At 44.8% G+C, this 25,130-nt stretch overlaps 1 protein-coding gene across 3 annotated transcripts in view; it reads right to left on the bottom strand.

Annotated features, from left to right (window-relative positions):
• The window catches only part of LOC311144835 (splicing regulator ARVCF-like), a 259,175-nt gene that overhangs the window by 58,484 nt on the left and 175,561 nt on the right, over positions 1–25,130 (bottom strand). For all 3 annotated transcript variants that reach the window (XM_084180990.1, XM_084180991.1, XM_084180989.1), the window contains 2 exons: positions 21,188–21,861; positions 9,711–10,213 (listed from right to left, as the gene is read on the bottom strand). In XM_084180990.1, the coding sequence (XP_084037116.1) occupies positions 9,711–10,213; positions 21,188–21,861 (1,177 nt within the window). The remainder of the gene's footprint in view (positions 1–9,710; positions 10,214–21,187; positions 21,862–25,130) is intronic.

The following is a 25,130-nucleotide window of genomic DNA, read 5'->3' as shown; positions in this document are numbered from 1 at the left end:
TACTAGTAATACTAGCAACCCATCCTAGTTGTTGCATCTTTAGATTCACCCTCTTTCTAAGTTTCTAATGGAGATTTTCATCTTTGTCATATATCGCTCAAATTTTTTCTCGTGTTTTCACACATCTTGGCAAATGTTTGAAAATGACGTTTTATCGGCTGCTTCATTACAGGAGTTGCATGTTATGTTAAGATGAATTACCATAATCTAAATGTGATTTCTGTTGTTCTGAGCACTGTGGGTGGACGCCCTAATGCAGTGGTGTCAAACTCATTACACGGAGGGCCGAGTGTCTGCGGATTTTTGGTTTTTCCTTTCAATTAAGACCCAGACAACCAGGTGAGGAGAGTTCCTTACTAATTAGTGACCATAATTCATCAATCAAGTACAAGGGTGGGGCAAAAACCCGCAGACACTCGGCCCTCCCTGGAATGAGTTTGACACATGTGCCCTAATGGGTTACGCACCCAATGCATATGGGTCTGGTACATTTCTCAAATGGCCGGTGAATAAAAATCTTCCCAGTCACATTTTCCTAACGGAAACCCTGGTGTATGAGTGTGTCTGTGGATGTGTCTAGAGAGTTCAGTTGGAACAGACCCATATGGAACAGCTGGCCCCTGCCTAGATCTCAGCAGGGTTGCCAGGCCACAGCAGTGTGTGTGTGTGTGTGTGTGTGTGTGTGTGTGTGTGTGTCCGCTCCAGACCCCACACTGTGTAAGCAGCTCAGGGCCAGCCAGCAGAGACCGACACAAATACACACACACACCACTCTTTCCTCACAAACTTTAAAAAGAGCAGAACCATTTCCTGGGCCACGAATCAACTCAAGTGCCACTCCAAGTATCTGCCTGTGCCCTCACTCTCTCCTCTCCTCTCTCCATCCTACCACAGACGGGACTTATATAGAATACATTCTGTTTCTGTCTGGAATGGGTGGTGGTGGTGGTGATGGGGGGGGGGGGGGGGGGGGGGGGGGGGGGGTATTTCCATTATGTGCTGTATTGGGGTGCAGGAGGACTGCAGCTGAATTAATCATTTATACAGCGTTCAGTGGTTGGTCCTTTCATGTGGCATTGTGAATGCTGGCCCTCACGCAGCTGCTACCTAGTCCCTATACACTCCCCTGCTACCAAGTCCCTATACACTCCCCTGCTACCAAGTCCCTATACACTCCCCTGCTACCTAGTCCCTATACACTCCCCTGCTACCTAGTCCCTATACACTCCCCTGCAACCTAGTCCCTATACACTCCCCTGCTACCTACTCCCTATACACTCCCCTGCTACCTAGTCCCTATCCACTCCCCTGCTACCTAGTCCCTATACACTCCCCTGCTACCTAGTCCCTATACACTCCCCCGCAACCTAGTCCCTATACACTCCCCCGCAACCTAGTCCCTATACACTCCCCTGCTACCTAGTCCCTATCCACTCCCCTGCTACCTAGTCCCTATCCACTCCTCTGCTACCTACTCCCTATACACTCCCCTGCTACCTAGTCCCTATCCACTCCCCTGCTACCAAGTCCCTATACACTCCCCTGCTACCTAGTCCCTATACACTCCCCTGCTACCTAGTCCCTTTACACTCCCCTGCTACCTAGTCCCTATACACTCCCCTGCTACCTAGTCCCTATACACTCCCCTGCTACCAGTCCCTATCCACACCCCTGCTACCTAGTCCCTATACACTCCCCTGCTACCTAGTCCCTATACACTCCCCTGCTACCTAGTCCCTATACACTCCTCTGCTACCTAGTCCCTATACACTCCCCTGGGCCTGTCTGGATCACATTACAACACAACTGCCTTTTCTCTGCATTCTGGAGAGGTACTGCTGACACTAGGCCTGGAGCCTGTGAGTCATGCCACGTAAACACATTAACACACACATTCAAATATACATGCACACACACTCCTATCCAAACACGCATGTGCGAGCTCACACGCACACACAAAGGTGCAGCACATCCACTACTCAACTCCTGGGAGAGAGGGAGAGAGAGTGCTCAGCAGCTCTATGAATGTTTTATTACAGTAGAGAATAAGGAGAGAACACCTGTTCAGTAGTTGTTTGCCCACAAATCTATTTTCACTACCGTCTATGAATGGAAAATGAGACAAATGCACTTCACGATCATCTACTTTTTCAGTTATGTGTTTGCTAGAGGGCGTAAATAGCCACAGGCCTATATCCAGGAGGAAGAAGAACAAAGGAGGGAAAGAGCACTACAAATAAAAAAAATGAAACCGTTTGGTTAGCTCCACGTCAACCCTTCCCTGTAAGAACAGAACTGGCTGTGGTTTTGCGGACAGCACAAACCCGTTTAAAATGCATGTGGATGACCGAAAAAAGACTATTTTTAAAGCCCCCAATTATATTTAATTGTAGAAAAACATGCCCAATGTGGGGCATGCTGTAAACTGATCACACATTGTAACTAACGGGGCTGTTTTCATAGAGGCCTCGCTCTAGCAGCTAAAGCATATGGTCAGGCCTGGGATGGAGAGAAAGAGGGAGGAGAGGAGGAGAGAAAGAGAGAGAATGAGAACGAAAGAGCAAGATACAGAGAGAGAACGCGAGAAAGAGCGAGAGAGAGAGAGAGAGAAAGAAAGAAAGGAGAGGAATGAGAGGGGGAGGAGAAGGAGAGAGCAAGAGAGAGATGGGGAGAAAGCGAGAGAGATGAATAGACCAAGAGAGAGATGGAGAGAAAGACAGGGAGATATAGGGGGAGGGGTTTTCCTCTGTTCCCCTGTCTTGTGGTGGGAGGTTCTTTTTAGCTGGACACAGCCGTCCCTCCTCCCACACACAGACCTCTCAGTCAGAGTGACCATACATACAGTAGACTACATAGAGATAACCACTACACCACCATGTGCTGCACAAATCTTCTCCTTTATATTCAACAAGAAAAAACAAGTGAAACATCTGTCCTTCACAGACAGTCCTTCCATCCTGCCATTTTCTGTGAAAGCACCATAAGATGTTATTACCGCTTATAGTCAGTCACAACAATGTACAGTGACTTCAGAAAGTATTCATACCCTGTGACTTATTCCACATTTTGTTGTGTTACAGCCTGAATTCAAAATGGATTAAATATATGTTTTTTCTCACCCATCTACACACAATACCCCATAATGACAAAGTGAAAACATGTTTTTAGAAATGTTTGCAAATGAATCGAAAATTATATACTGAAATATCTCATTTAAATAAATGTTCACCCCCGAGTCAATACTTTGTAGAAGTACCTACAGCTGTGAGTATTTCTGGGTAAGTCTCTAAGAGCTTTCCACACCTGTATTGTCCAACATTTGTCAATTATTATTCAAACATTTTTTCAAGCTCTGTCAAATTGGTTGTTGATCATTGCCTGACAACCATTTTCAGTTCTTGCCATAGATCAAAACTATAACTAGGCCACTCATGAACATTCACTTTCTTCTTGGTAAGCAACTCCAGTGTAGATTTGTGTTTTAGGTTATTGTCCAGCTGAAAGGTGAATTCATCTCCCAGTGTCTGGTGGAAAACAGACTGAACCAGGTTTTCCTCTAGGATTCTGGAATATTTTTATTCTGTACAGGCTTCCTTCTTTTCACTCTGTCAATTAGGTTAGTATTGTGGAGTAGCTACAATGTTGTTGATCCATCCTCAGGTTTCTCCTATCACAGCCATTAAACTCTGTAACTGTTTTAAAGTCACCATTGGCCTCATGGTAAAATCCCTGAGCGGTGTCCTTCCTCTCCGGCAACTGAGTTAGAAAGTGATTCCTGTATCTTTGTAGTGACTGGGTGTATTGATACACCATCCAAAGTGTAATGAATAACTTCACCATGCTCAAAGGGATATTCAATGTCTGCTTTTTTTTTACCCATCTACCAATAGGTGCCCTTCTTTGCGAGGCATTGGATAAACCTTCCTGCTCTTTATGGTTGAATCTGTGTTTGAAATTCACTGCTCGACTGAGGGACCTTACATATAATTGTATGTGTGGGGGTATAGAGGTAGTCATTCAAAAATCATGTTAAACACTATTATTGCATGCAACTTATTATGTGACTTGTTAAGCAGATTTTTCCTCATGGACTTATTTAGGCTTGCCATAACAAAGGGGTTGAATACTTATTGACTCAAGACATTTCAGCTTTTCATTTTTAATTAATTTGTAATCATTTCAAAAACATAATTCCACTTTGACATTATGGGGTATTGTCTGTGTTCCAGTGACAAACAATTGCAATTGAATCCACTTTAAATTCAGGCTGTAACACAGCAAAATGTGGAAAAAGTCAAGGGGTATGAATACTTTCTGAAGGCACTCTATATACTTCATACAAAGTGTTACCAAAGCAATCTTGAGCTAGTCCCATGGGCAAACTATGTGTTGTTCAAATCGTCCACTCCTAAAGGTTGACTCCTGACGTGTAAAGCTGCTCTTTACCCTCTCAGTTTCACATGTCCAAAGCAAAACAAAGCCTCTCTCAGATCCCATTCCCCATATTCCTGCTGAATGCGTGTCAAGTCAAGCCAATCGTGTTGAGATAAGTGGTGTGATGTGGTCGGAGAGAGACACACGTCATTTTGTGACATTTAACAAGTCACGGTATTTTCGAAATACCGACGGTATGATTTTCAATATAGTGGAGCTGCGAGGGTGCTTGCTACGTCACTGCTTATAAGTATAACTATAAGAAATCTAAGATGTGTCAAATGATATCCAGCTCAGGGCTCCAGCTATGCATTTGGTTTGCTAACTTGCTAGCTAAGTAGCTAGATGTCAAGATCAAGCTTCTTGGTTAAAGCAGAGACAATCAAATCCCTCTTGCCTTTATTTTTCTTCTTAAAAACAGCGCCCCTTGTGTGCACATTTGGTAATACCATATACCCCGGCATGGTACAGAAACGGTATGACGGTATGGAAATCAGGATACTGCCCAACCGTAATTCCTATAACACTAGCCTGTCTCTTAGATATAAAATGCAGGACATGCTTCAATAATGCCTCCAGCCCACAACAGCACAATGCCCTAACAGAGAATAGTACTTGAAATAATAATAGGACATGACTTAGAAATGACGTTCTACAACAGTACAGCAGTGGTATTATTCTGGCTCCCGGTGGCCATGCAGGTTTTAACAACACACCCATGCAATTAATATGTTATTCAAAAAGGACAATAAGCTTTTGTACATTACAAACAAAAGGCTACTATGCCTAGTATATACTGTCCTATTTACAGCTGCGGAGCTGTAGCTAGTGTTGGTCTATTTACAGCTGCGGAGCTGTAGCTAGTGTTGGACTATTTACAGCTGCGGAGCTGTAGCTAGTGTTGGACTATTTACAGCTGCGGAGCTGTAGCTAGTGTTGGTCTATTTACAGCTGCGGAGCTGTAGCTAGTGTTGGTCTATTTACAGCTGGAGCTGTAGCTAGTGTTGGTCTATTTACAGCTGGAGCTGTAGCTAGTGTTGGACTATTTACAGCTGTGGAGCTGTAGCTAGTGTTGGTCTATTTACAGCTGCGGAGCTGTAGCTAGTGTTGGACTATTTACAGCTGGAGCTGTAGCTAGTGTTGGACTATTTACAGCTGGAGCTGTAGCTAGTGTTGGACTATTTACAGCTGGAGCTGTAGCTAGTGTTGGACTATTTACAGCTGGAGCTGTAGCTAGTGTTGGACTATTTACAGCTGGAGCTGTAGCTAGTGTTGGACTATTTACAGCTGCGGAGCTGTAGCTAGTGTTGGTCTATTTACAGCTGCGGAGCTGTAGCTAGTGTTGGACTATTTACAGCTGGAGCTGTAGCTAGTGTTGGACTATTTACAGCTGTGGAGCTGTAGCTAGTGTTGGACTATTTACAGCTGCGGAGCTGTAGCTAGTGTTGGACTATTTACAGCTGCGGAGCTGTAGCTAGTGTTGGTCTATTTACAGCTGCGGAGCTGTAGCTAGTGTTGGTCTATTTACAGCTGCGGAGCTGTAGCTAGTGTTGGTCTATTTACAGCTGTGGAGCTGTAGCTAGTGTTGGTCTATTTACAGCTGCGGAGCTGTAGCTAGTGTTGGTCTATTTACAGCTGTGGAGCTGTAGCTAGTGTTGGACTATTTACAGCTGTGGAGCTGTAGCTAGTGTTGGTCTGTAGAACTCATCAGTGCTGTATAATATGGGTGTGACGTTTAAACTAAATTGGGATTGATAACATTTAGAAAAAATCCCTAACCAAAAACCTTTTTTTTTTTTTTTTTTTTTTTTTTAAATCACAGCCAGTTACCACAAAACTACCATTAACAGGGTCCGATCATCATCATAAAGGAAAAATGCAAATTCAACGAATACCTAACACAACAATGCTGTAAGTAGGAGGAGGTTATTTCCCATTTCCCTACGGAAAGTATTCAGACCCCTTCACTTTTTCCACATTTTGTTATGTTACAGCCTTATTCTAAAATGTATTTTTTTAAAAATAAGAAAAATCAGCAATCTACATACAATACCCCGTAATGACAAAGAGAAAACTGGGTTTTTGAACTTTTTAAAAATAAATACAGAAATACCTTATTTACATAAGTATTCAGACCCTTTGCTATGAGACTCGAAATTGAGCTCAGGTGCATCCTGTTTCCATTGATCATCCTTGAGATGTTTCTACAACTTCATTGGAGTCCACGTGTGATAAATTCAATTGATTGGACATGATTTGGAAAGGCACAAACCTGTCTTTATAAGGTCCCACAGTTGACAGTGCATGTCAGAGCAAAAACCAAGCCATGAGGTCGAAGGAATTGTCCGTAGAGCTCCGAGACAGAATTGTGTCGAGGCACAGATCTGGGGAAGGGTACCAAAAAATGTGTGCAGCATTGAAGGTCCCCAAGAACAAAGTGGCCTCCATCATTCTTAAATGGAAGAAGTTTGGAACCACCAAGACTCTTCCTAGAGCTGGGTGCCCGGCCAAACTGAGCAATCGGGGGAGAAGGGTCTTGGTCAGGGAGGTGACCAAGAACCCGATGGTCACTCTGAGAGCTCTAGAATTCCTCTGTGGAGATGCGAGAACCTTCCAGAAGGACAACCATCTCTGCAGCACTCCACCAATCAGGCCTTTATGGTAGAGTGGCCAGACGGAAGCCAATCCTCAGTAAAAGGCACATGACAGCCCGCTTGGAGTTCGCCAAAAGGCACCTAAAGACTCTCAGATCATGAGAAACAAGATTCTCTGGTCTGATGAAACCATGATTTAATTATTTGGCCTGAATGCCAAGCGTCACGTCTGGAGGAAACCTGGCACCATCCCTATGGTGAAGCATGGTGGTGCCAGCATCATGCTTTGGGGATGTTTTTCAGCGACAGGGACTGGGAGATTAGTCAGGATCGAGGCAAAGATGAATGGAGCAAAGTAAGAGAGATCCTTGATGAAAACCTGCTCCAGAGCGCTCAGGACCTCAGACTGGGGCGAAGGTTCACCTTCCAACAGGACAACGATCCTAAGCACACAGCCAAGACAATGCAGGAGTGGCTTCGGGACAAGTCTCAAGGACAATCAGAGACTTGTCCAGAAGCCACTCCTGCATTGTCTTGGCTGCCCAGCTAGAGCCCGGACTTGAACCCGATTGAACATCTCTGGAGAGACCTGAAAATAGCTGTGCAGCAACGCTTCCCATCCAACCTGACAGAGTTTGAGAGGATCTGCAGAGAGGAATGGGAGAAACTCCCCAAATACAGGTGCGCCAAGCTTGTAGCATCATACCCAAGAAGACTCAAAGGCTGTAATCGCTGCCAAAGGTGCTTCAACAAAGTACTGAGTAAAGGGTCTGAATACTGCGATATTTCATTATTTTATTTTTAATACATTTCCAAAAAATTCCAAAAACCTGCTTTTGCTTGGTCATTATGGGGTATTGTGTGTAGATTGATGAGGGGGGGGGGACATTTTAATCAATTTAAGAATAAGGCTGTAAGTCTAGGGGTCTGAATACTGTGTGAGACAGGGAAGCGACAGCAGCGAAGTCCTGTATGGCATTACTTTGAGAAGTTAAATGAGAAGGTGATGAAATGCAAACTTGCGAGGTGGAATTGAGCTACAGTGGCTGTACAGGTGCAATGCTGAAAGACACAACCCATGTTGGCAGCAGTGCGATAAGGGACGGAGTGAGAAAATCAAAGCGCTGATTACAGAAATGATTGCAGTTGATATACAGCCATTGTCAATGGTAGAGTGTGTCGGCTTCAATACCCTAATGACATATCTAGAACCAGACTACAAGATGCCATGTCAAAAAAACGTGACGGCCCTGATGGAGAAATTTTACAATGATTGCTCTGTGAGGACAAAGCTCAAGCTCAGAAAATGGCCTATGTGGCATCGATTTGAGTCAGAAACAGTTATTCTAGTGTCAAAATTGAGTTTGAACATCCATTTACAACAGGTAAATGAAGGTTGGGTTTTGATTTGAAGATGTCCATTTGCCCACTAACATGGGGTGAACAGCTGTAGTGATCTCTATCCAATAGCATAGACAGTGAGACAGACCTGCCTGGCAGCTCCGACTTTGTTTACATAAGACAACATGTCAAGCATTTTTGAACTTGAGAAATACTGCACCAAACACCTTAGTTAGATGTAAAATTGTGCAACTAAAACATCCTCAGCGAAAAACGTCAAAATTAATTATAGAGTTATTTAAGATTCAGTCTGGGGATTTTGAGGAAGTTAAATAGTTTATTCTAATGAGCAACAGTAAAACAAACGTGCCAAATGGAGTGTTCAGCGGCTCTTTAACAACAGATTGTTGGATATCTATGAACAGGCTGTCATACGTCACTGCAACGAGCCATCACATTGATGAGAAGTGGGACATGAAGTACGTACTGACAACTGAGAACATGGAGGAGAGGCACACAACAGAGAACCTAAAACGGCATTAATACCATTGTTGCTGAGTGGGTGGGGGACAGCAGTAAGGTGACCGACGTCTGGTAGGGTTTCCACTAGTTACCACAGGCACAAACTCACATTTGTTTAATCTTTTTGGTCTTAATTTAAGGTTGGCCATAAGTTTAGCAGTGTGGTTAAGGTTAAAGTTAAGGTTAAGGTTAAGGTTAAGGTTAAGGTTAAGGTTAGGGTTAGGGTTAAGGTTAAGGTTAAGGTTAAGGTTAAGGTTAGGGTTAAGGCTAAGGCTAAGGTTAAGGTTAAGGTTAAGGTTAAGGTTAGGGTTAAGGTTAGGGTTAGGGTTAAGGCTAAAGTTAAGGTTAAGGTTAAGGTTAAGGTTAGGGTTAGGGTTAAGGTTAAGGTTAAGGTTAAGGTTAAGGTTAGGGTTAGGGTTAGGGTTAGGGTTAAGGCTAAGGTTAAGGTTAGGGTTAAGGTTAGGTTTCAAATCACATTTTAAGAAGAGGAATGGTAGAAATTGGCTTTATGACTTTGTGGCTGTGGTAACTAGTGACGACCGGTAGATAGGTAGCCAGGACTGCGGTAGATTGAACTGCATTGCCCCCTAGCGGTCATACACAGAACCATATTTGGATTGTGAAATCACGTCATAAAAAACAAATAAATGTTTAAACGAAAAAAAAATGGCAGTGTAAATGTTAAGAAAATGTGTACATTTGTCACATCCCTACTGTATAATACTGTAGTAGGTACATGGTATCGGTCTACAGTAACTCACCTCTGCTGCTTCTTGATGTACAGTAGGCACTATAAACGTCTAGGTCTCTGTAACTCACCTGTGATGAGCTCACGGACCTCCATGTCATTGGTCTTCCTCAGCAGGCGGACAAGGGCGGGGATACCATCACAGTTCTTGATGGCCACCTTGTTGTCGTGGTCCTTCCCATAGGAGATGTTCCTCAGGGCTCCGCAGGCCTTGCGGTGGACCTCTGCCTTGGGATGGTCCAGCAGGCTTGCCAGCACCGGGATTCCCTTCAGATGGCGCACATCCTTCTTGATCTTGTCGTTCTCGTAGCACAGGTGCTGCAGGTATGCGGCGGCGTTGGACTTGACCGGGTCGATGGGGTGGCCCAGCATGGCAATTACCTCTTGCAGATCGGGGTCACGCCAGCGCGGGTCCTTGCGGATGCTGTCGATGGAGGGCGAGCGGCGGCCGGCCAGGCGGTCCAGGCTGGCCATGCTCCCCCTCTCGGGCTGGGCCAGGGGGGCCGGGTACATGCCATGGATGTAGGGGTGTCGCTCGTCAATCAGCTCCGCCTCGATGGGGTCCTCGTAACCCCTATAACGGAGAGAGGGAAAAGGGGGGTACGTTTGAGGAAAGATCATGTAACATTGTTCAGAGCATTTCATTTCTTCTGTGAGGAGTTGTAGTTGTATGTTTTCTGTACATTGGGATAGGATTTGGTCTATGACTGCGAACTTAACACCATCAATACTACTTCTACTACTACTGCTGCTGCAACAGATGGAGAGATCATTTAGTGGGATTTGTATGAGAGAGAGATTTCAGGAGAAAGAGAAGGGGGGATAAGAGTTGAGAAAGGCAAAGTGAGGTGAGAGTGATTGACTGATGGAGGGAAAAAGGAGATAGACACAGGGGTGAAGTAGAGGTGAAAAGACAGGAGTGAGAGAGGAGAAAAGAGGACAGAGACGGAGACGGGGGAGAAACAAGGCTGGTCTGTTATTAACAGCTCTGTCAGAGGGCCGCCCGGCCGGCGTGGCTCGGAAAAACAGCTCCCGTCGATAAGAGAAACAGGCGCCACTTCCTTATTAATCGTCTCTGTCGGCTCAGAGCCATGTTCTCTTTTACCTTTCTCTTTTAATAATGATGGGGGAGCTGGGGTTAGAGTAGGAGAAGGAGGAGAGGGAGAGACAGAAAAAGAGTGAGAGTAGTGACAAAGAGCGAGGGAGAAGTGGGAAGGAGGGAAAGAGAGAGAGAAAGAAAAACAGACAAACAAAAAGAAAGAAAGAAAGAAAGATAAAAAAATATTCAATTTTATTTGGAACGGCAAGCCAGACAAAATTAAACGGGCCTATTTATATAATGAATATGAATTCGGAGGGCAGAAATGATTAAATATTAAAGCATTAGACCTCTCACTAAAGGCTTCAGTCATACAAAAGTTATACTTAAATCCGAACTGGTTCTCTAGCAGATTAGTAAGAATGTCTAAGCTAGGGCTGTTACGGTGACCACATTACCGCCACACCGGCGGTCACGAGTCATGATGGCAGTCAAATTCCACGTGACCGTTTAGTCACAGTAATTAGGCTTCTCCAAGCTCTGATGCTGTTGATGGTCATTAGTAGCCTACCAAACTTGCTAACTGCCTAGTACTCAGCACTATTGTCCCTCTAATCACTCTGACATCAATGCAAATGTAATCGAAAACCTTATCAAATACTTCATGAGAGCCAATGAGCTCATGTTGTGCAACATTTCTATAGGTTATGCAATTGCGGCCTCTATTAAAAAGAGGAGGATCCCATCAGCTTTCTATAGGCTAGGCTTACTATATTTATTTCTCAACTTTCCTAATATTAAGCACATTGCTTCTCTTTACAACAGGAGTATAGCCTACCTGGCTGGCATGAAAATGAATCACGGGAAAAGCGTCCTCCATTCACTATTTAAGTGCATAGATGACATGTATTTTTTTTCCCCGCCCCTGTTTCGAGACAGGTGCATAATAATGGTCCATTCTAAAACAAAACAAATTTCACACATATATTATTTAATATATGTAAAGACAAGATTAAATCAAGAATAGTCTGATGGGTGACAATATTAGCCTATCACTTGTGAATGATATATTATAACTTGTGAATGATGCCCAGCTTGTGTGCAGTAAGTCAAGAAAGGCATTCCTTTTTTTGCGATTTTTTCAAATCATAGTCGCACACCTCATGTAGCCTAGCCCATAGGCCTTATATACATTTACATTTTTACATTTTAGTCATTTAGCAGATGCTCTTATCCAGAGCGACTTACAGTTATTGAGTGCCTACATTTTTTTTCCTTTTTATTTTTCATACTCGCCCCCTGTGGGAATCGAACCCACAACCCTGGCGTTGCAAACGCCATGCTCTACCAACTGAGCTACTTTTTCACAACTAAAGTGCCCAAATAACTTCTTAAAATTAAGCCATTTGAGTGAGAGGTGCTTTGGAGCATGCAGCCGGAAGAAGGGAATTATAATTATTATATTCAGCCCAAGGGCACAACGACCACTGGCCGCAAAAGGCATGTTTTTTAGCGGCATTACGGCCACAGAAAGTGGATGACGCCGTGTAATTCGAGGCATTATCAAGTGCTTGTCAAATTGTGAATGAGAGACTGATGAAGTGTGTACAGCCTGCGCAAAAAACAAAGCAGAGCTCATGCCCTTCATGCAACCTTTTTCTAATCATCATTAGAGTCACATCATGCAGCCTTAGAATATTTGTCCCGAAACAGTTTGCCCCGAAACAAAGCGTAGTAGATACAATTCTTACAGAGCTGGAACCCAGATGAGTTTCTCCATTGCAAAACTCATCTGGGACTAACTTCGTTAGCATGATTGCTAGCAGCTAAGCTAGCAGCTGGTTAGTGGCTCTGTCAAGCAGGCTTCAACCTAACGAAGATTGGTTATTTTTTGTCAAAAACAACAAAAACAACAAACGGAGTGTTTCCAGCATACAGTGTTCACCTGCGCACTCCCTGTGGCCCCCAGGAGAGGAGAGGAGAGGCAGCAGCAGAGAGAGAGAGAACCCCACCATGTCCACAGGGAGGCTTGTGACCCAACACTGCCTCACCAAAGACTATGCTAATGCCCTGCCTGTCCTGGCTGCCTCCCTGGGACTGGGCCTGGGCCCAGGTTAGCTTAGCGCCAGAGCCATTAAGGGAGATGTATTCTATTTCTATATACAGTATGGCGGTGGTTAGCAGTTAGTGGTGCCGGTATTCTCCTGTGGTGCAGTGGGTCCCGAGTTAGGCCTACACGCCCCAGATGAGAGCCCCTCTATTCCCCTCGATCCCCTCCAGTCTCTCTCCCCTCCCCAGGCCCCTCCAGTAACCTTCCTCCCCAGCCTTCTTTGGGCTGTGATCTAGGCTCTCTGCTCCACAGGCAGCCTCATCAATTCTCAAGGAGCACACACTGAAGGGGGCAAAAAGTGGAACTCTTCATTTCCATCTCAGAGTGGTGGGGGAGGAGATCTCCCGACTGACAGATCATTAGGGTTCTGAAGTATACTGTAGCCCAGTATTTCCCAACCCTGGTCCTTGAGTATCCCCAACAGTACAAATTTTTATTGTAACCCTGGACAAGCACACCTGATTCAACTTGTCAACTAATCATCAAGCCCTCAATGAGTAGAGTGAGGTGTGTTTGTCCAGGACTACAACAAAAATGTGTACTGTTGGGGGTACTCGAGGACCAGCGTTGGGAAACACTGCTGTAGCCAGGCATATCTAGATACTGAGGGGGTTTAACATTACTTTCTTTGTTATCCATAGGTATTCATGGTGCTTTGAGAAACAAAATACAAATCCTAAAATGATTTGACTTGTTCCACACGCTTAGGTTTAAGATAGTAACAGACAGATACTTTATTGTCCTCACAGAGGAAAATAACTATCGTCACGCAAAGTCACCATAATGGGACTATCCCAAGGGGGGTTCCCTGTATTTGGGGTAGGAATGATACTAACTATGATACTAAGTTCTATTCCGCTAGCTCTGTTCTCTCCTCTCCACTCTGATGTCTTTTAATCAGGAAAACAGGAGGAGGCAGAGACAGGAAGTGGGACAGGGGAATCTAATTAGTGTTGCACACTACGCGCCACCGCCTGTAGCCTCCCCTCCACCCCACCACTGAGAGAGTCTTGTTTATCATACTTCCATAACTGGCCAGTCTGTTTGGAGCATCTTTGATGTATGGTGCAACAAAATGGGCGACAGCCCTAACTGAGTGCTGGTGGTTATGGAGCTAGCTCCAGTATTTGCTTGAATTTTAATGATTTTTATGTTAAATATGTGCTTAAAATTTCTCCCGACTGCACTAGTGCACGTTGCAAGGGGAGAATCGCATCATGGTATTGCTGTGTCTGGGGCACATTACTCTGTGGGTTTAAATGAGCCCCTCGGTAACATATCAGCTTTTATGGCAACACTTTTTACATTTTACTGCCAGTGAAATCAATACATGATGAACTGGGAGAAAAAGCTCCTACCCAAGCAGCAATGTAACTAAACACTAAATCCTTATACAGTGAGGGAAAAAAGTATTTGATCCCCTGCTGATTTTGTACGTTTGCCCACTGACAAAGACATGATCAGTCTATAATTTTAATGGTAGGTGTATTTGAACAGTGAGAGACAGAATAACAACAAAAAAATCCAGAAAAACGCATGTCAAAAATGTTATAAATTGATTTGCATTTTAATGAGGGAAATAAGTATTTGACCCCTCTGCAAAACATGACTTAGTACTTGGTGGCAAAACCCTTGTTGGCAATCACAGAGGTCAGACGTTTCTTGTAGTTGGCCACCAGGTTTGCACACATCTCAGGAGGGATTTTGTCCCACTCCTCTTTGCAGATCTTTTCCAAGTCATTAAGGTTTCGAGGCTGACGTTTGGTAACTCGAACCTTCAGCTCCCTCCACAGATTTTCTATGGGATTAAGGTCTCCCGAGTGGCGCAGTGGTCTAAGGCACTGCATCGCAGTGCTAGCTGTGCCACTAGACATCCTGGTTAGAGTCCAGGCTCTGTCGCAGCCGGCCGCAACCGGGAGACCCACGGGTGGCACACAATTGGTCCAGCGTCGTCCAAGGTAGGGGAGGGGTTGGCCGGCAGGGATGTGGGTTCGTTTCCCACGGGGTGCCAGTATGAAAAAAAACACACAAAAAAACATGTATGCATTCACTAACTGTAAGTCGCTCTGGATAAGAGCGTCTGCTAAATGACTAAAATGTAAAATGTAATGTAAAAGGTCTGGAGACTGGCTAGGCCACTCCAGGACCTTAATGTGCTTCTTCTTGAGCCACTCCTTTGTTGCCTTGGCCATGTGTTTTAGGTCATTGTCATGCTGGAATACCCATCCACAACCCATTTTCAATGCCCTGGCTGAGGGAAGGAGGTTCTCACCCAAGATTTGACGGTACATGGCCCCGTCCATCGTCCCTTTGATGCGGTGAAGTTGTCCTGTCCCCTTAGCAGAAAAACACCCCCAAAGCATAATGTTTCCACCTCCATGTTTGACGGTGGGGATGGTGTTCTTGGGGTCATAGGCAGCATTCCTCCTCCTCCAAACACGGCGAGTTGAGTTGATGCCAAAGAGCTCGATTTTGGTCTCATCTGACCACAACACTTTCACCCAGTTCTCCTCTGAATCATTCAGATGTTCATTGGCAAACTTCAGACGGGCCTGTATATGTGCTTTCTTGAGCAGGGGGACCTTGCAGGCGCTGCAGGATTTCAGTCCTTCACGGCGTAGTGTGTTAACAATTGTTTTATTGGTGACTACGGTCCCAGCTGCCTTGAGATCATTGACAAGATCCTCCTGTGTAGTTCTGGGCTGATTCCTCACCGTTCTCATGATCATTGCAACTCCACGAGGTGAGAACTTGCATGGAGCCCCAGGCCGAGGGAGATTGACAGTTCTTTTGTGTTTCTTCCATTTGCAAATAATCGCACCAACTGTTGTCACCTTCTCACCAAGCTGCTTGCCGATGGTCTTGTAGCCCATTCCAGCCTTGTGTAGGTCTACAATCTTGTCCCTGACATCCTTGGAGAGCTCTTTGGTCTTGGCCATGGTGGAGAGTTTGGAATCTGATTGATTGATTGCTTCTGTGGACAGGTGTCTTTTATACAGGTAACAAGCTGAGATTAGGAGCACTTCCTTTAAGAGTGTGCTCCTAATCTCAGCTCGTTACCTGTATAAAAGACACGTGGGAGCCAGAAATCTTTCTGATTGAGAGGGGGTCAAATACTTATTTCCCTCATTAAAATGCAAATCAATTTATAACATTTCTGACATGCGTTTTTCTGGATTTTTTTGTTGTTAATCTGTCTCTCACTGTTCAAATAAACCTACCATTAAAATTATAAACTGATCATTTCTTTGTCAGTGGGCAAACATACAAAATCAGCAGGGGATCAAATACTTTTTTCCCCTCACTGTATATTCAGGAGGCTGGGGTTGAGTGATATCTTCCTAGAATGGTAAAGTCCAGTCCACCCTCACCCCCTCCTGTTCCTCCCAGAATGGTTCCTCCCAGTCTAAGGAATGTGCAATGGAACCATTCCAGGAACCAGAAGGGTTGAGGGTGGACTGGAACGTCAAGCGCCACAAACCTCAAGCTCTGCCTTCAGCCCTGGTTATGAGGAAGGCCCCAGAGCTAGGAGCTCTGCTCTGATTAAGCCCCAGTCATTAAGGCCAGACTGGAACAGGGCTGCTAGCCTGCCTGCTACACTGAGGTTTTGGTCTGGAGGGCCTCTCAGCAAGCCTGGATAAACCAGTCTGAACCCTGTGCTCACCATTGAGAGTAGCATTCAGTCTGGTTGAACCAGGCTACCTCACAGCTGCATGATAGATGGAAAAAGTAATGGGTGTCAGTGAGTAGAGGTTATACAGTACCAAACATTCCTTAGTGAACACCCTGTCTGATCTAATAACACATTCAGAAATACAGTTAGGGGATTCAAATGCTAACAGAAATAGAAGATGACAAGCCAAATCAACACTGCTGTGAATAAACCTCCGAAACACAGAGATAGAGGGGGCATTACCAAATGATGTCTTCATTGCTATCAGATACATGGGCATACATCAACCGTCACACTCTCACACACTGAGAATCAGTGTACAGTTGGGGTTGAAATGGAACTCATTTAGATACAACTGATGCCGGGGTTGGTAAACGGGGTGCGGGCTGTGTGCTGGGAATGTCATCATTTGCATTTAAATTGGCACCATTGTGTTGATATAGGTGGTGTTTATTCACAGGATGTGAAAGACCCTCACCGCCTCTACGTTAAAGCTAGCGCCGCCAGACATGATGCTCGCAGGATGATAACAGAAGCAGCTCACACTCATGTTAATGGAGCTGCTAATGTGAGTGAGTGAGTGAGAACGAGAGAGAGGAGAGAGAGAGAGTGTGTAGGAGTGACAGCCAGCACATAGTAAAAAGTCTTCAGTGACATCCGTCTTTTCCTTCCCTGTCATCTTCTGTCAATTATGTAGATCAAATCTCTATTCCTGTGGTCTCTGACCCTCTCCAATCCCTTAGAAGGAGACAAACCTCAAAGGATTAGCAGCGGAGACATAATGTGTCCATCTCTGTTTGGAGGAACATTTCCACATGATTATAAGCTCTCAGTGACTATCCACTATACACACAACAAATTGGTCATGTTCAATGAATGTGAGCAATAACTGATTTATGATTTACAAGAGGCATGGGATGCAAAAAATCAAAGCTTTTGTATTCTAACTGCTTCTGCTGTTTTGATGTCATTATCTGTTTTCACAACATGTGTTTGTTTCTTATCTCAATTAAGTCTGGGGAAGAAGGAAAACACTGTTCAGAACTTAGTTTCCCCATCATTGGACTTGGCCAACTGCTTATGAGAAACCTCAAATAAGACAGAAGAAAGATGTCTGTCTCTGGCTCATGCTAAAAGCTATGCACTTCCTAGTCTTGGCAGGCTCTCAGTGGAGTAGAGTGGTCTCTCTCTCGCTCTCTCTCTCTCATTATAATGTGACATGCCCCCTCTCCATTAAGGTAGATGGGAAGGAGGGGCCCGGAGGCCCCATGACAGGGGGAGGTGGGTAGGCAGTTGCAGCATGGCCCCGGTCGCACCAAGGAGAGATGAGCGATTCGAGATTGGCTCCAGACATGGCCATTGTCTTGCAGAGTTAAAAAGCAGCTATTAATCATGCTGACAACCACACACACACACACATTGAGCCACACAAATGCTCGCTCACACACACAGAGGCACAAATGTACACACAAAGGAAGAGAGCGAGAGAGAGAGTGGGTGGAAACACACACACACACGCACAAAGAGAGACCAAGTGAGAGGGGGGACAGAACACCCACATAGTGTACAATTTGTACACACACACCTAACTAAAAACTACAAGTGTGGGAGGCCCAGTTCTTACCTCCTACCCTGTAATAGATTACTATAACTCCACCATTGTGACCTAATGTATGCTTGACGACAGCGCAGGAAGCCATTTTGCGCTAAACATCTTAATTTTCCTTTTCCTTTTAATTGAGGGTTTCCAAAGTGACTAGACGATAAGCTGTAATTAAAGTGCTTTAATTCACACATTCATTACAGCAGCGTCGACATGCTATTCTGTTCTTGGAGACATACTAATGAGTGTGTGTGTGTGTGTGTGTGTGTGTGTGAGTGAGTGAGTGAGTGAGTGAGTGAGTGAGTGAGTGAGTGAGTGAGTGAGTGAGTGATTGAGTGAGTGAGTGAGTGAGAGAGAGAGAGAGACAGAGTGAAAGACAGAGACAGAGCGAGAGAGAGCGAGCGAGCGAGCGACAGCACGAGAGAGAGAGAGAGAGAGAGAGAGAGAGAGAGAGAGAGAGAGAGAGAGAGAGAGAGAGAGAGAGAGAGAGAGAGAGAGAGAGAGAGTGTGTCATGAGACAGACCAGGGCTCTGGGAGGTTCGCTCCTTGCCATGCGAATTCTAACTTCGCAAAGTGTCTAGTTTTATTACCATAACTGTATTACAGATGTGTTACTATTTGTTTGATAGGTGACACAGCAGGTGATGGAGCATATCAGTGATGGAGGGTGTTGGAAAGACCGGGAAAGATGGCATGTTAGGTTTTTCCCAAAGAAATTACTAGGGTATTGCCTCGTGAAATTAATCAGCGAGCTAGCCACCTGTCAAGTGCCTAATCAGGTGTGTGTGTGCTTGTGTGTGTGTGCTTGTGTGTGTGTTTGTATGTTGTGAAACATGTAGCGTACAGTACAAATTGCCTGTCACAGCAACCGCCTCTCCTCAAGCCAATAGTGGAGTGAATAATTTTCTGGCAACGTGTGTGTATATGTGTCTGGGAGTGTGTGTGTGTGTGTGTGTGTGTGTGTGTGTGTGTGTGTGTGTGTGCGCGCGTGTGTGTGTGTGTGCGTGTGTATTCCATACATACGGAAGCTCTGATTAAAGGGAAGCACCATCAATCTGTACTTCCCTGCCCTGCGCTAGGCATAAATACAACACACTACCATGCTGCCTTTGAATATGGTGTGTGTGTGTGTGTGTGTGTGTGTGAGATTAGGAACGTTCCAGACATTCAGCCCGACACTGTCAGAGGCTGCTACACTGCTACTCTACATCACCTTTGAACATCTACATGACAGAAACAACACACACACACACACACATAGGATTCCTATCTTCCTCCCTCACAAACCTCCTCAACTCACTTCCCTTAAAACTGGCTCAGGGCCCACATTTAATTTCTCTTCCAATGAAGAGAAAGAAAAAGCACAGAGACATTGGAATAAATCCATATTTTACAGCTCACCGGTAAAAAATAAAAGGTCTTTAAAACACACACTGCTCCCCGTCCTGCTCCTGTCCTAAGTCAAACATGCTTGAGGTTTCTCTCTTGTGCTACAGAGTACAGGAAAAGTAGACATTTGTGTGGCCTGGAGGACTGCACAATCACAAAGGGAGATACTGTGGTGTTATTAGGAGACTGAGGGTCCATTTTGGGGTCTTTGTCAGAGGCTAACTGGCTGTTTTCTGGAAGATTGAGCCGGAGGTTACAGACCTGTTAATGAAAGTCGAGTGAGGAGGCTCAGGGAAGAAGACGGACAACACTGGAGCCTGTATTTAACACTCTCTCTCTCCCTCTCTTCCTCTGTCTAACCACTTCTTGCTTTCTTTCTCCCTCTCCCTCCATCTCCATACAAGCATTTCACTACACCCGCAATAACATCTGCAAAATATGTGTAAGCGACCAATAAAAATGTGATTTTATTCCCTTTTTCTATGGTATCTCTCTCTCTCTTTCTGTCATCTCTGTTTCCCTCTCCTCCCTCCCTTTCTCTTTCCCCATCTAACTGTGTCTCTGTCTCTCCCTCCCACTCTCTTTCTCTGTTTGACTGCCTCTCTCTCTCTCTCTCTTTCTGTCTAACTGCCTCTCTCTCCCTCCCTCTCTCTGTCTAAGTCCCTCTCTCTCTCTCTATTTCCCTCCCTCTTTCTCTGTCTAACAGTCTCTCTCTTCTTCTCTGACATAAACACATGTTCAACAGACATTTGCATGAAAATGGAAATCAAGCTCTCTTCCCTTCAGGCCTTCTCTGTAAGAATCACTCAATGAGAAAATACATCTGTTTATAAATGTACACACACCGTTGTTTCTCGCCCATGCTAGAAGAACAAGACATGTATTCTTAATTTGCCAAATTTTGAGCAGACTATTCTTGTCACGTCTCAGACAATGCCTGTACTGTAGCCATGCATAGAACTAGTCCTCCTTGTGCGTCACCTACAGAGGAAAGAACCTGTGTCTTCTGCAGCGAGGACAACACACATGGCTGGCTACACTCAATCAACAACCATCACAGCTAAGATGCTAATCGCCACCCTGCTCGAGTCTTAATCCTGGACACATATAGTTAACCTGGTAACACTTTATTTTAAGGGTACCTAATAAACCATTTATAACGCATATATATAGTGTGTTCACCATTTATTAATCATTACTCCCACATTTGTAAATGTTAGTAATGTATTTATTCACACATTTATATTTCCTTAAACATCCTGTGTTGTGTGATTATTCTTTTACCAGATACTGCTGGAATGTCTACCAATGGCATGCCCATCTTTTTGTGAGAAATTACACTGGTCACTCAAAACATTTATAAAGTATTTATAAAGTATAAATAGCGCTCATTTTAGATTAGGGACTGCAAAAAGACATAACTAATGATTAGTAAATGGGTTTATAAATGTGGCAGTAATGACTAACAAATGGTGAACACACAATTTATAAATATATTATAAATGGTTTATTAGCCTAAAATAAAGTGTTACCCTTAACATTTATCTAACAAGGAAGACCTGTTTTCAAGGAAAACTAGCCAAGAAAGCAGCTCACATCCATATTTTCGGACACCCTAAACCAGACCAAAACCAGTCCAATCCTATCCTATCTTCCTCTCACTGAACAAAGGACACCTACACATTTTCAGACAACTAAAACCAGACAGCATTCTGTCATGTCTCTCGTTCTCACCTGATGCGTGGCCCGTCGCGGAGCGGCTCTCTCATGGTTCTGCCGCGGTTGGTGCCTGGCAGCGTACCTTGGCGCCGGCTAACGGTGGAATAGTCAGGCTCCAGGTCATAGGGCTCCTCCTCCTCGGGGCCCAGGCTGCGGCGGTCGTCCTCCAGTCCGTAGGGCTCTGGCTGGAAGCGTTCTGGCTGCGACCGGTTCAGATCCACACTGCTGCTGCCCATGGGGACCTGGGGCTGGGCCACGTGGCCATAGTCATCCTTCCGGATGGGTAAGGTCCCGTAGCTGTTCTCCGGCCGATAGCTGTTAGCCATAGCGTAGGGGTAGCGGGGAGGCCGGAAGTTGACGCCGCGGGACAGGCTGCCGTAGTTGTCTGTCGCGTCTCCGATGCCGTAGCCATCGTGGAGGCCGTAGTGGCGCCCACCGTACTGACTCCCGCCAAGGTCGGGGGGGAGCGCGTCACTGTAGGAGTCGTTGTAGTTGTTGTAGGAGCGCGTGAGCGTGGAGGTGGCCTGCGGCGTGGTGATGTAGCGCTCGCCATTCTTCAGGTAGCGCCGGTCGATGGAGTCTGTGTAGCTGCCCAGCGGGGACGAACCCTCAGGAAGGGGCAGGCCGTCGGGGCCCAGGGGCACCTGGCGAACCGTCCGCGTGGTCACCGTCTTCACCATCTTAGTCACCTAGAGGAGGAGACAAGGTCACAAAGACACAAATAACAACTGATTACCTAATCCTCATTACATTAGTGGTTCATCAGTTACTACCCAATCTTGGAAGTCTGTGTCATGTGTATGGACCACACCATGAGCAACAGTTGATGAAAACAATGTTGAAGCATTCTGATCACCCAGAAATGACTGTACTAAACAGTACAGTCTTGGTCAAAAGTTTTGAGAATGACACAAGTATTGGTCTCCACAAAGTTTGCTACCTCTGTGTTGATGATGGCAATTTGCATATACTCCAGAATGTCATGAAGAGTGTTCAGATGAATTGCAATTAATTGCAAAGTCCCTCTTTGCCATGAAAATGGCAAACTTAATCCCCCAAAAACATTTCCAATGCATTTCAGCCCTGCCACAAAAGGACCAGCTGCCATCATGTCAGTGAATGTATCGTTAACACAGGTGAGTGTTGACGAGGACAAGGCTGGAGATCACCCTGTCATACTGATTGAGTCAGAATAACAGACTGGAAGCTTTAAAAGGAGGGTGGTGCTTGAAATCATTGTTCTTCCTCTGTCAACCATGGTTACCTGCAAGGAAACACGTGCCGTCATCATTGCTTTGCACAAAAAGGGCTTCACAGGCAAGGATATTGCTGCTAGTAAGATTGCACCTAAATCAATCATTTATTGGATCATCAAGAACTTCAAGGAGAGAGGTTCAATTGTTGTGAAGAAGGCATCAGGGCGCCCAAGAAAGTCCAGCAAGCTCCAGGACCGTCTCCTAAAGTTGATTCAGCTGCGGGATCAGGGCACCACCAGTGCAGAGCTTGCTCAGGAATGGCAGCAGGCAGGTGTGAGTGTATCTGCACGCACAGTGAGGCGAATACTTTTGGAGAATGGCTTGGTGTCAAAAGGGCAGCAAAGAAGCCACTTCTCTCCAGGAAAAACATCAGGGACAGACTGATATTCTGCAAAATGTACAGGGATTGGACTGCTGAGGACTGGGGTAAAGTCATTTTCTCTGATGAATCCCCTTTCCGATTGTTTGGGCCATCCGGAAAACACCTTGTCCGGAGAAGACAAGGTGAGCGCTACCATCAGTCATGTGTCATGCCAACAGTAAAGCATCCTGAGACCATTCATGTGTGGGGTTGCTTCTCAGCCAAGGGAGTGGGCTCACTCACAATTTTGCCTAAGAACACAGCCATGAATAAAGAATGGTACCAACACATCCTCCAAGAGCAACTTCTCCCAACCATCCAAGAACAGTTTGGTGACGACCAATGCCTTTTCCAGCATGAAGGAGCACCTTGCCATAAGGCAAAAGTGATAACTAAGTGGCTCGGGGAACAAAATATTCCAAGCATTGATTATGCAAGAATGGGCTGCCATCAGTCAGGATGTGGCCCAGAAGTTAATTGACAGCATGCTAGGGCGGATTGCAGAGGTCTTGAAAAAGAAGGGTCAACACTGCAAATATTGACTCTTTGCATAAACTGAATGTCATTGTCAATGAAAGCCTTTGACACTTATGGAACACTTGTAATTATACTTCAGTGTACCATAGTAACTACTGACAAAAAGATCTAAGAACACTGAAGCAGCAAACTTTGTGGAGACCAATACTTCTCAAAACTTTTGATCACGACTGTATGTTGAGGTGTCCCACCATTCAGAGAGACCACAGATTAATCTCGTCCCCAGACAGCTCTCTCTATAGGGTAGCAATTGAGGCTGGGGACGAGGTTACCCACAGTGAGAGACAGGTGGTTAGGACTGAGACACAGCTTGGACACAGTACACCGATGTAGCCTGTTGAATCACACAGACAGGCCAGTGGGATGCCGATGCCACACAGTGAGAGAGAGGCTGAGGAATGAGATGAGGACAACATTGTTCCTTTAAAGAGTGACCTCTGGAGTCGTTAGTATCACACTGATCAGGCCGCAAGCATTGTCAACAACAGGTCAAAGGTCATGCATTGGGAAACTCAGTGACAAAGGGTCGTACCATTGCCTTTAATTCATTTCTATTACAAATACTTGAGGCTAGGTTGTGTTGGAAGTAAGGCTGAGTTTCTGTGACGTTACAATAATAGTTCCAAGAGCAAAAACATCTATCCATTAGTGCAGTAGCAGTAGTAGATCACCTGGAGATGTTTGTCCTTGCCTAAAGCCTATTCATATATATGTAGAACTACTCATCTGCCTACCAACAGCCAATTAAAGCAACTGTTGTTGGATAGTGGGATAGAGTTAACATGGCAACACAGCGTTCTTCTGGGATGCAGTGCGCAGAACCTTGACTTCCACTGAAGCTGCATGGTCAGAAACTGCACCCCAAATGACACCCTATTCCCTACACAGTCCATAGGGCTTTGGTTAAAAGTAGTGCACTACATAGGGAATAAGGTGCCGTTTGGGACGCATTAAGAGTCATAACTGGTGACTGTGACAGTCTTATAAACACTAGTAAACTGTATATATATATATATATATATATATATATATATATATATATATATATATGTCTATACACCTTGTCCTTAATAAATCACACTCCTACTTGTCTGAGAGTGGTGAAGCTGTCTGGCAGTCAGGGAGGGCTAGCCGCATCTCGCCTCCTCCGGTGGTTCAGCACCGATACAGAAACCAATTTGCTGCCCAGTGAATTCTGCAGTGGCAATAATTGGCTATTTTGTCCGCGGCTATAAATTAATCTTCAAAATTAATGAGGTTGATGAAAATGAATCGTCATTGTAGGGGGCCCTATGTCTGACTGATACGATTCGTGTTGTGCCTGACAAGATGCACAGAGATGGTTCATTCCCATTCAACTGGCAGACAAGTACTTCACTGAAAGGAGCTTTTTCCCATGAACACAGAAAGAGACTGGTTTCTGTTTAGTTACATTTTCTGATACAACCACTTTGCTGAACTCGTAATTATAATATACCAGGGTATTTTTCCCGTCTTTTCAATCAATGCGATTATTCAGATTTTTATTTAGAATTTTAGCAAAGGCATGAAATAATAACAAGGAACCTCAATAAGGTATTAAACACATCTCCTCAAAAGATGAAGCAGGGAACAAAATGTGAATCAGAAATGCTAAACATTCACACTCATTAAAGTTTAGAAAAAGAGGGAAGAATTTTAATCTTGATCCCACTTTCACAAAGCCTTTATTGCCATTCATTTCAATGGAGGTGGGGGTGGTAATTGAGTCCAGGCCTGGGTGGGACTAGGTCTCTTCACTTAAAAGGACCTTATGCCTGCTACA

Source organism: Coregonus lavaretus, assembly GCF_964263955.1.
Source record: "Coregonus lavaretus genome assembly, chromosome: 17".
Classification (NCBI taxonomy): domain Eukaryota; kingdom Metazoa; phylum Chordata; class Actinopteri; order Salmoniformes; family Salmonidae; genus Coregonus; species Coregonus lavaretus.
The sequence above is the reverse complement of the archived record's forward strand: the minus strand, read 5'-3'. Positions and strand labels throughout refer to the sequence as shown.